Source organism: Rattus rattus, chromosome 3 (genome assembly GCF_011064425.1).
Source record: "Rattus rattus isolate New Zealand chromosome 3, Rrattus_CSIRO_v1, whole genome shotgun sequence".
Classification (NCBI taxonomy): Eukaryota; Metazoa; Chordata; class Mammalia; order Rodentia; family Muridae; genus Rattus; species Rattus rattus.
The window spans coordinates 320,125-333,007 of record NC_046156.1 but is presented as its reverse complement, the minus strand read 5'-3'; the positions used below and the strand labels follow the sequence as shown (position 1 = coordinate 333,007).

The 12,883-nt window shown below is 38.6% G+C and overlaps 1 protein-coding gene across 1 annotated transcript; it reads right to left on the bottom strand.

Moving 5' to 3' along the window:
- Positions 1-10,864: 10,864 nt before the first annotated feature.
- LOC116895195 (olfactory receptor 2AG2-like) lies at positions 10,865-11,809 on the bottom strand. Its single transcript, XM_032896537.1, has one exon. The coding sequence runs from the start codon at positions 11,807-11,809 to the stop codon at positions 10,865-10,867; it is 945 nt and encodes a 314-aa protein (XP_032752428.1).
- Between the last annotated feature and the right edge of the window lie 1,074 nt (positions 11,810-12,883).

Genomic DNA, 12,883 nt, shown 5'->3' with positions numbered 1-12,883 from the left:
CTGATGGCAAAAGGCAAGTGCAGGGATCCAAGCAACAGAAACCAAGACTACATGGCATCATTGGAGCCCAATTCTCCCAACAAAGCAAACACTGAATATCCAAACACACCAGAAAAGCAAGATCAAGATTTAAAATCACATTTGATCATGATGCTGGAGGACTTCAAGAAAGACATGAAGAACTCCCTTAGAACAACGCAGAGAAAACATAAATAAACAAGTAGAAACCTATAGAGAGGAATCCCAAAAATCCCTGAAAGAATCCAGGAAAACACAATCAAACAGGTGAAGGAAATAAAAATGGAAATAGAAACAATAAAGAAAGGATACAGGGAAACAACCCTGGATATAGAAAACCAAAGGAAGAGAAAAGGAGTCACAGATGCAAGCATCACCAACAGAATGCAAGAAATAGAAGAGAGAATCTCAGGAGCAGAAGATTCCATAGAAATCATTGACTCAACTGTCAAAGATAATGTAAAACAGAAAAAGCTACAAGTCTAAAACATACAGGAAATCCAGTACTCAATGAGAAGATCAAACCTAAGGATAATAGGTATAGAAGGGAGTGAAGACTCCCAGCTAAAGGACCAGTAAATATCTTCAACAAAATCATAGAAGAAAACTTCCCTAACCTAAAGAAACAGATGCTCATAACATACAAGAAGCCTACAGAACTCCAAATAGATTGGACCAGAAAAGAAACACCTCCCGTCACATAATAGTCAAAATACCAAATGCACAAAATAACGAAAGAATATTAAGAGCAGTAAGGGAAAAAGGTCAAGTAACATATAAAGTTAGATCTATCAGAATCACACCAGACTTTTCACCAGAGACTATGAAAGCCAGAAGATCCTGGACTGATGTCATACAGACCCTAAGAGAACACAAATGCCAACCCAGGTTACTGTATCCTGCAAGACTCTCAATTAACATAGATGGAGAAACCAAGATATTCCATGACAAAACCAAATTTACACAATATCTTTCTACAAATCCAGCGCTACAAAGGATAATAAATGGTAAAGCCCAACATAAAGAGGCAAGCTAACTTGCAACAAAACAAACAGAAGAAAAACACATAAACATAATCTCACATCCAAATATGAATATAACAGGAAGCAATAATCACTATTCCTTAATATCTCTCATTGATGAATGGTCTCAACTCCCCAATAAAAAGACATAGATTAACAGACTGGGTATGCAATGAGGACCCTGCATTCTGCTGCCTACAGGAAACACACCTCAGAGACAAAGACAGAAACTACCTCAGAGTAAAAGGCTGGAAAACAACTTTCAAAGCAAATGGTCTGAAGAAGCAAGCTGGAGTAGCCATTCTAATATCGAATAAAATCGATTTTCAACTAAAAGTCATCAAAAAAGCTAAGGAAGGACACTTCATATTGGTTAAAGGGAAAATCCACCAAGATAAACACTCAATCCTAAATATCTATGCTACAAATACAAGGGAACCTACATATTTAAAAGAAACCTTACTAAAGCACAAAGCACACATTGCACCTCACACAATAATAGTAGGAGATTTCAACACCCCACTGTCATCCATGGAAAGATCATGGAAACAGAAATTAAACAGAGACATAGACAGACTAAGAGAAGTCATGAACCAAATGGACTTAAAAGATATTTATAGTGCATTCTATCCTAAAAGAAAAGGATATACCTTCTTCTCACCACCTCATGATACTTTCTCCAAAATTGACCATATAATTGGTCATAAGACAGGCCTCAACAGATACAGAAAGACAGAAATAATCCCATGCGTCCTATCAGACCACCACAGTCTAAAATTGGTCTTCAATAAGAATAAGGGAAGAATGCCCACATATACATGGAAGTTAAAAAAGAGACTCAATGATAACCTGGTCAAGGAAGAAATAAAGAAAGAAATTAAAGACTTCTTAGAATTTAATGAAAATGAAGGTGCAACATACCCAAACTTATGGGACACAATGAAAGCTGTGCTAAGAGGAAAACTAATAGTTCTGAGTGCCTGCAGAAAAAAACAGGAGAGAGCATATATCAGCAGCTTGACAGCACACCTAAAAGCTCTAGAACAAAAAAAGCAAATGCACCTAGGAGGAGTAGAAGGCAGGAAATAATCAAACTCAGAGTTGAAATCAACCAAGTAGAAACAAAAAGGACCATGGAAAGAATCAACAGAACCAAAAGTTGGTTCTTTGATAAAATCAACAAGATAGATATACCCTTAGCCAGACTAATGAGAGGACACAGAGAGTGTGTACAAATTAACAGAATTAGAAATCTGAAGGGAGACATAACTACAGAATCAGAGGAAATTCAAAAAATCTTCAGATCCTACTACAAAAGCCTATATTCAACAAAACTTGAAAATCTGCAGGAAATGAACAATATCCTAGACAGATACCAGATACTGAAGTTAAATCAGGAACAGAAAAACCATATAAACAACCCCATACCTCCTAAAGAAATACAAGCAGTCATTAAAGGTCTCCCAACCAAAAAGAGCCCAGGTCCAGACCAGTTCATTGCAGAATTCTATCAGATCTTCATAGAAGACTTCATACCAATACTATCCAAATTATTCCACAAAATTGAAACACAGAGAGCACTACCAAATTCCTTCTATGAAGCCACAATTACTCTTATACATAAACCACACAAACACCCAACAAAGAAAGAGAACTTCAGGCCAATTTCCCTTATGAATATCGATACAAAAATATACAATAAAATTCTGGCAAACTGAATCCAAGAGCACATCAAAACAATCATCCACCATGATGAAGTAGGCTTCATCCCAGGCATGCAGGGATGGTTTAATATATGGAAAACCATCAACGTAATCCATTATATAAACAAAGTGAAAGAACAAAACCACATGATCATTTCATTAAATGCTGAGAAAGCATTTGACAAAATTCAACACCCCTTCATGATAAAAGTCCTGAAAAGAATAGGAATTCAAGGCCCATACCGAAACATAGTAAAAGCCATATACAGCAAACCTGTTTCTAACATTAAACTAAATGGAGAGAAACTTGAAGCAATCCCACTAAAATCAGGGACTAGACAAGGGTGCCCACTCTCTTCCTACTTATTCAATATAGTTCTTGAAGTTCTAGCCAGAGCAATCAGACAAAAAAAGGAGATCAAGGGGATACAGATTGGAAAAGAAGAAGTCAAAATATCACTATTTGCAGATGATATGAACGTATACTTAAGTGATCCCAAAAGTTCCACTAGAGAACTACTAAACCTGGTAAACTCCTTCAGCAAAGTGGCTGGGTATAATATGAACTCAAGTAAATCAGTAGCCTTCCTCTACACAAAAGAGAAACAAGCCAAGAAAGAAATTAGGGAAACGACACCCTTCATAATAGTTCCAAATAATATAACATACCTAGGTTTGACTTGAACCAAATCTGTATAACCAGATCTGTATGATAAGAACTTCTAGTCTCTGAAGAAAGAAACTGAAGAAGACCTCAGAAGATGGAAAGATCTCCCATGCTCATGGATTGGCAGGATTAATATAGTAAAAATGACCATTTTACCAACAGCGATCTACAGATTCAATGCAATCCCCATCAAAAATAGCAAACCATATCTTCAGAAAATGAGACAGAAAAATTTGCAAATTCATCTGGAATAACAAAAAACATAGGATAGCTAAAAATATACTCAACAATAAAAAGACTTCTGGAGTACTCAAAGTCCCTGATCTCAAGCAGTATTACAGAGAATTTGTGATAAAAACTGCATGTGATTGTTATAGAGACAGACAGATAGACAAGTGGAATAGAATTGCATACCCAGAAATGAACCCACACACCTATGGTCACTTGATTTTTGACAAAGGAGCCAAAACCATCCAATGGAAAAAAGATAGCATTTTCAGCAAATGGTGCTGGTTCAACTGGAGGTCAACATGTAGAAGAATGCAGATCGATCCATGCTTATCACCCTGTACAAAGCTTAAGTCCAAGTGGATCAAGGACCTCCCCATCAAACCAGATACACTCAAAGTAATAGAAGAAAAAGTGGGGAAGCATCTCGAACACATGGACATTGGAGAAAATTTCCTGAACAAAACACCAGTTGCTTATGGTCTAAGATCAAGAATTGACAAACGGGATCTCATAAAACTGCAAAGCTTCTGGAAGGCAAAGGACACTGTCGTTAGGACAAAACGACAACCAAAAGATTGGGAAAAGTTCTTTACCAATCCTACAACAGATAGAGGGCTTATTTCCAAAATATACAAAGAACTCAAGATGTTATACTGCAGGGAGACAAATAACCCTATTAAAAATGCATTCAGAGCTAAACAAAGAATTCACAGCTGAGGAATGCCAAATGGCTGAGAAACACCTATAGAAATGTTCAACATCTTTAGTCATAAGGGAAATGCAAATCAAAACAACCCAGAGATTTCACCTCACCCCAGTGAGAATGGCTAAGATCAAAAACTCAGGGGACAGCATATGCTGGGGAGGATGTGGAAAAGAGAAACACTCCTCCATTGTTGGTGGGATTGCAGACTGGTACAGCCATTCTGGAAATCAGTCTGGAGGTTCCTCAGAAAAATGGACATTGAACTACCTGAGGACTCAACTATACCTCTCTTGGGCATATACCTAAAATATGCCACAACATATAACAAAGACACATGCTCCACTCTGTTCATAGCAGCCTTATTTATAATAGCCAGAAGCTGGAAAGAACCCAGATGCCCTTCAACAGAGGAATGGATACAGAAAATGTGGTACATCTACACAATCGAATATTACTCAGCTATGAAATATAATGACTCCATGAAATTCATAGGCAAATGAATGGGACAGGAAAATATTATCCTGAGTGTGGTAACCCAATCACACAAAACCACACATGGTATGCACTCATTGATCAATGGATATTATCGCAAATGCTTGAGATTCCCTAGATGCACAGAACACATGAAACTGAAGAAGGATGTCCCAAATGCCTATGCTTCACTTCTTCTTTAGAAGGGGAACAAGAATCCCCTTGGGAGGGCATAGGGAGGCAAAGTTTAGAACAGCAGCTGCAGGAACACCCATTCAGAGCCTGCCAGGAATGTGGCCCATTCATATACAGCCACCAAACTAGATAAGATGGATGAAGCAAAGAAGTGCAGGCTGACAGGAACCAATTGTAGATCTCTCCTGAGAGACACTGCAGAATTTGGCAAATACATAGGCGAATGCCAACAGCAAACCACTGAACCGAGAACGGGAACCCTGTTGTAGGAAACCAAGAAACTGGAAGAGCCTGAAGGGTCTTGAGACTCCATATTAACAACAATGCCAAGCAACCAGAGCTTCCAGGGACTAAGCCACTACCCAAAGACTGACCCTGGGCTCCAACCTTATAGGTAGCAATGAATAGCCTAGTAAGAGCACCAGTGCAAGGGGAAGCCCTTGTTCCTGCCAAGTCTGAACCCCCTAGTGATCGTGATTTTTGGGAGAGAGTTTGGTAATTAGGGGAGGATGGGGAACTCATATAGTAGGGGAAGGGGAGGTATTAGAGGGATATTGGCCCAGAAACCAGGAAAGGGAATAACAATTGAAATTTAAATAAGAAATACCTGAGTTAGTAAAGACAGAGAAAAAAAAGAATAAAAAAAAAAGTCCCCCCCCCAAAAAAAAGAGCCTAGGCCCAGATGGATTAACTGCAGAATTCTATCAGTCCTTTATAGAAGACCTCATACCAATACTATCCAAACTATTCTATGAAATTGAGACAGATGGAGTGCTACCAAATTCCCTCTCTGAAGCCACAATTACTCTTATACCTAAACTACACAAAGACCTAACAAAGAAAGAGAACTTCAGACCAATTTCCCTTATTAATATCCATGCAAAGATACTCAATAAAATTCTTGCTAATGGAATACAAGAGCACATCGAAACAGTCATCCATCATGATCAAGTAGGTTTCCTTCCAGAGAGGTAGAGATGGTTTAATATATGGAAAACCATCAACATAATCCACTACATAAAGAAGCTGAAAGATAAAAACCACATGATCATTTCATTAGATGCTGAGAAAGAATTTGAGAGAATTCAACACCCCTTCATGATAAAAGTCCTGGAAAGAACAGGAATTCAAGGTCCATAACTGAACATAGTAAAAGTCATATACAGCAAACCAGTAGCTAATATTAAACTAAATGGAGAGAAACTTGAGGCAATCCCACTAAAATTAGGGACTAGACAAGGCTGCCCACTCTCTCCCTACTTATTCAATGTAGTTCTCAAAGTCCTAGCTGGAACAGTTAGACAACATAAGGAAATCAAAGGTATACAGATTGGAAACGAGGAAATCAAATATCACTATTTGCAGACGTTATGATTGAATGCTTAAGAGATCCCAAAAGTTCCACCAGAGAACTATAAACCTGATAAACACCTTCAGCAAAGTGGCGGCTATAAAATTAACTCAAATAAATCAGTAGCCTTCCTCTACAGAAAAGAGAAACAAGCTGAGAAAGAAATTAGGGAAACAACACCCTTCATAATAGTCCCAAATAATATAAAATACCTTGGTGTGACTTTATCCAAGCAAGTGAAAGATCTGTATGATAAGAACTTCAAGCTTCTGAAGAAAGAAATTGAAGAAGATCTCAGAAGATGGAAAGATATCCCATGCTCAAGGATTAATATAGTAAAAATGGCCATTTTACCAAAAGTAATCTACAGATTCAATGAAATTCCCATAAAAATTCCAACACAATTCTTCATAGAGTTAGACAGAACAATTGCAAAAATCACCTGGAATAATAAAAATCCCAGGATAGCTAAAACTATCCTCAACAATAAAAGGACTTCCGGGGGAATCACTGTCCCTGAACTTAAACAGTATTACAGAGCAATAGTGATAGAAACTGCATGGTATTAGTACAGAGATAGAAAGATAGACCAGTGGAATAGAATTGAAGACCCAGAAATGAACCCACACACCTATGGGCACTTGATTTTTGACAAAGGAGCCAAAAAAAAAAAAACCAATGGAAAAAAGATAGCATTTTCAGCAAACGGTGCTGGTTCAACTGGAGGTTAGCATGTAGAAGAATGCAGATCAATCCATTCTTATCACCCTGTACAAAGCTTAAGTACAAGTGGATCAAGGACCTCCACATCAAACCAGATACACTCAAACTAATAGAAGCAAAAGTGTGGAAGCATCTGGAACACACGCACACTGGAGAAAATTTCCTGAACAAAATACCAATGGCTTATGCTCTAAGATCAAGAATTGACAAGTGGGATCTCATAAAACTTCAAAGCTTTTGTAAGGCTGAGGACACTATTTTTTAGGACAAAATGGCAACCAACAGATTGGAAAAAGATCTTTACCAATCCTACAACTATAGAAAAAAGAGAACTCACGAAGTTAAAATGCCGGGAGACAAATAACCCTATTAAAATTGGGGTTCAGAGCTAAACAAAGAATTCACAGCTGAGGAATGCAAAATTGCTGAGAAGCACCTAATGTTCAACATCTTTTGCCATAAGGGAAATGCAAATCAAAACAACCCTGAGATTTCACCTCACACCAGTGAGAATGGCTAAGATCAAAACTCAGGTGACAGCAAATCCTGGCAAGGATGTGAAGAAGAGGAACACTCCTCCATTGGTGGGATTGCAGACTGATAAAACCATTCTGGAAATCAGTCTGAGAGTTCCTCAGAAAATTGGACATTGAACTACCTGAGGACCCAGCTATACCTCTCTTGGTCATATACCCAAAATATGCCCCAACATATAACAAAGACAAATGCTCCAATATGTTCATAGCAGCTTTATTTATAATAGCTAGCTGCTGGAAAGAACCCAGATGCCCTTCAACAGCGGAATGGATACAGAAATTGTGGTACACCTACACAATGGAATATTACTCAGCTATCAACAACAATGACTTTATGAAATACATAGGCAAATGAATGGAACTGCAAAAAATCATCCTGAGTGTGGTAACCCAATCACAGTAAAACACACATGGTTTGCATTCATCGATAAGTGGATATTTGCCTAAATGCTCAAATTACCAGAGATGCACAGAACACATGAAACTCAAGAAGGATGACCAAAATGCATATGGTCTACTCCTTCCTTAAAATGGGAACAATAATACCCTTGGGAGAGTTTAGGGACGCAAAGTTTAGAACAGACACAGTAGGAAAACCCATTCAGAGTCTCCCCCTCGTTTGGCCCATACATATACAGCCACTAAGTTCAGGCTTATAGGAACCAGATGTAGATCTCTACTGAGACACACAGCGAGCAGCAAACAACTAAACTGAGAATGGGACCCCCGTTGAAGGAATCAGAGAAAGGACTGAAAGAGCTTGAAGGGGCTTGAGACCCCATATGAACAAACATGTCAACCAACCAGAGCTTCCAGGGACTAAGCCACTACCCATAGACTATATGTGTACTGACCCTGGGCTCCAACCTCACAGGTAGCAGTGAATAGCCTAGTAAGAGCACCAGTGGAAGGGGAAGCCCTTGGTCCTGTCAAGACTGAATCCCCGGTGAATGTGATTGTTGTTGGAGGGTGGTAATGAGGTGAGTATTGGGAGTGGAACACCCATGTAGAAAGGGAGGGGGAGGGGAAAGAGAATAACAATTGAAATGTAAATAAGAAATATCCAAGTTAATAAAGATGGAGAAAAAAAGAAGGGAAAAGTGTAATTCACTGTACAATAGGCACACAAAGACAAACAAATGCATACACACACACACACACACACATACACACACACAAACACACACACACACACCATACTGTGATATTGTCATTGCTTGTGATCGTCTACAGTATATAGTAAACCCTATTGCTAAATAGGTTCACAGTAAACATTATTAATAAAGACACTGCATGATTTTGCTTGTAGGATACAGATAAATTCATGATCCTTTTTATACGTCTCTCTTCCTATTGGTTAGCTATTATAGGGCTATAAGGTATGAAGTACCCTGATGGTAGAAACAAATTATTAGACATCTTGCCCTGCTCTGGAACCTACATGTTACAATAAAATTTTTTCAGGGAAGATATGGTCACTGGAAAAATTGTCATGACACCACTTATGGGGCAACTAACTGATTTCTTGGTTAGGTATGAAGTCTACTGCACAGGAAACAACTCATTATTTTTGCTGTAAGCATGCTCAAACTCATGTCTAGAGAAATTGTAGGCTGTAATTAATTGCAAGAGAGAGCCTATTGATAATGTGTTACCAAAGGTCATCCCAACTTATGTTCTATTTATTTATTTTATATTCATGGATTTGTGCAGCTCTTAGCTTTCATCAGAGAGTCTTCTTATTGTGGAGGGTAATGTTTAGTTCAGAGACTTTAACTCTCCAAAGTGTTGAGAATAAGCAACTGTGATTGCTCAGGTAAAGATGTGACATCTCTATCAACCTTTCCACTTCAGGCTCAGGAACATCACAGGAAAGGGTGTGAAAACATGTAAGCTGGAGGATGGAAAGAGTGCTCTGAAAGCCTGGCCTCTGCACGAGGCATGCCTGTGGCACCCATGTACTCACTGCAGCTGTAATTACCTAGCCCTACACAAGATTAATTCAGCTAAAAATTCCACCATGGGTTGGGGAGGGGCTTTCTTTCCCTAACCTTAGCTGAGGAGTCACAGGCACTTAATAGCTGCCAAGGAAGGGAGAGTCGTTTCTTCCATGGGTAGTGATTGCTAGGTTGTTCATATCTCAGTGGATAATACCCTGACCCATGTGTGTATCGGCAGCATTAATTACATTCAATGTGTTTTTAGGGGAAAAAGGAGGACATGGGGTTGGAAAGCAGATGTGTTGAGCAACCAGGATAGGATAAGTGTGGGGGTGTGTGTGGCAAAGACACATTATATTTATGTATAAAATTGCAGATACTAGAAATGATAGGAAATGAATAAATTTTAAGAAGCAAAAATTCATTTCAAGTATACATTTTTTAAATAAACAAGAAAGTAAGTTACATTGTCATTTATTCTATTGTCCAAGTTTCAACCATTTTTTAGACAAGGCCTTACTATGAAACTGTGTTTATCCTGTCTCATGCTCACAGAAAACAACTTGCCTCCTGAGATGCACTGTCAGACTTGTCCCAGTTTATCTCAAATTGATACAAAAGCCATGAAAATTACACATATATATCAGGTAATATATGATATTGCACATTGCGAAATGTTTAAACCAGATAAATAATGGACATAAAGACATACTTAGAAAAATATTGAAAATATTGAAAAGTATGAATTTACTTTGTTGTTTGTTTAATTACACACAGAACAACAGCATAGATTTTCTTAGAATTTCCACCACTGTGGGGGGCAGATCTCTCTCCTTTCCCCCAAACCCATGGCATCACTCAGAGCATCCACAAATGCTGTTGCTTACAAAATTGGACATTGGACAAATCTGTTGCTGTCAGTATTACATTTAACTGACTTTTTATGATCTAAATTTTTGAAAACCTAAATCATTCGCCTCCTAATAATGAGTCACCACTTGAAGTTATTTCTATAGTTCTTGCTTGGATGTGATATAAAATCTCAGGGTTCAGGTGCAGTGAGTACTTCCCTGTAGAATTTTTAGCTGTATTAGGAAATAAAGACATAATAGAGAAACCTTAACAGTATGAATCTTATCCTATTAAATAACCTGTGAGGAGAATGTTCAAAAATTTACACACGATCAATCACAAGATACATGCTTTTTAGTGCCCAGTTTCTTTTCAAGAGTATTTCAGAGCAGAAGTCTTCTGATAAGGAGGAGTAATTAAATTTGGAAGAAAGATACTTTGTACTACCTTTATTGTATGGGGTGATGACAAGTATTTCCCATGACTCTCCTCAGAGCCCCAGTCACTTCCTTATTCCTCAGGCTATAGATAAGTGGGTTTAAAGCTGGGGTGACAATTGTGTAGAAAACAGAAAGGATATTGTCTTGCTTGGGATTGTGGTAGGAACTTGGTAGGAAATACATGACTGTGAGAGCCCCATAGTACATGCCCACAACAGTCATGTGTGAAGAACAGGGAATAAGGGCTTTCTTCCTACTCTCATTTGAGGGCATGTGGAGAACAGTGAACAAAATCCGTGCATAAGAGAAAAAGATGGCAGTAAGAGGGAGAATTAACATGAGCACACCTACCGAATAAACCACAAGCTTATAACTAGAGGTGTCTGTGCAGGCCAACTCCAGCAAGGGAGGTATCTCACCGAAGAGGTGTTTGATATGTCTCGATTTGCAGAAAGAATAATGCATGGTATTAATGGTAAATCCCAGGGCCATCTGACTTGCCAGAATCCATGATGCAGTCACCATGAGCCAGCAGACTCTTGGACTCATGAGTATCATGTAGTTCAGAGGATGACAGATGGCTACATACCTTTCGTAGGCCATAAAAGCTAGAAGAAGGTCCTCTGCGCCACCCAGTACTAATTCCACAAACATCTGAAGGGCGCAGCCTCCAAAGGAGATAGTATTGTCTCTCAGAAGAAAATCCATAACAGCCTTGGAAGTAATGACTGAAGTCAGGAGAAGGTCAATGAGAGAGAGCTGCCCAAGTAGAAGGTATATGGGCACGTGGAGCCGGGTATCTACTGTGATGACAAGGAGCAGCAGTCCATTGCTGGTCAGTGCCAGTGTGTACAGGGCCGTGATTGTTGCACAGAGCAGTCCAGGAGAGTCACTCCCACTCAGGATTCCTACCAAGATAAAGCCACTTCCCAAAGTTGAGTTCTTGAACTCCATTTTTCCAGGTTCTTTGGTTGCCTAGAAAAAGATATTTTGGTAAAAATTTTATTAATATTGACTCTAGCTTGTAGTATTGGAACCCCTTATGACAACAAAATGACTGCAACCACATGATTGCTTTCATTCTTTATATCAAAGTTTCTTGATTGAAATTGTATTTGATAAAATTTCTCAAGAAAAATATTGATATTACTGACTGAGAAATGATTCTTATCTCTAGACTGTAACACTATAATCATTACCAGTCCTAATTGATTATCTCTTGATATTAAAAAAATCTAAAATATTGAGACTGAAAGGGCAATGGAACCTAGAGCAACACACACATAGTGGGTCTTGTATTGTAGTTTAAGTCTTTATGTTTTGATGTACACTCTACTTATTGCTATAGTATGCTTAGGGGACTTCATGTTACATTATATGAGTGACAAATTCCTTACCTCAGTTGGTTATAATCCTAGCTGCCTGACTACACTAGCTTCTCTTCAGTTGCAAGTCAAATGTGGGGTGCAAGTGTAACATTTTTCAGCAGTGATTAATTTCTTTGTTTCCTAAGTTTGTGATGTACAACCAGAGTGTATGAAATGTCCTACTCTTTCCCTTCATCTGCAGTTGTGTTCTAGAAATAGCAGTGCAGGTATTCACATAACCAACAGCCTTTGGTTAGTTTCCTTTGGAGCAAGATAGTATCTTTTCTAGTGCCACTTCTACAGTGGATTGGTAGAGACAGCTTCTATTTGAGTGGTTGCATGGGTGGAGTCCCTCTGGCTTCCTGTCACTTTTCAGATTGTTCTTGGATCCTCATGCTCAGGTTTCTTTATCCTTTCTGCTGTCTGTTAACAAAAATCAAAGTTACAGAAGGGAAGTAGAAATTCAAAGAGTTGATAAAAGGGCCTCTTTGCTCTCCATCTGAATGTCTCTGCATCCAGAGTAAGCAAGGGTCTCATCCAGAAACACTGTTCTCTGTCTTCTGATCCCATACTCTCCTCATTTTCTTCTCTTGTGCTTCTCTTCAGAGGAACTTATCTCCCAGCTGAAAAGCACCCTCTGGAAATGTTGGCCTAGAAAATA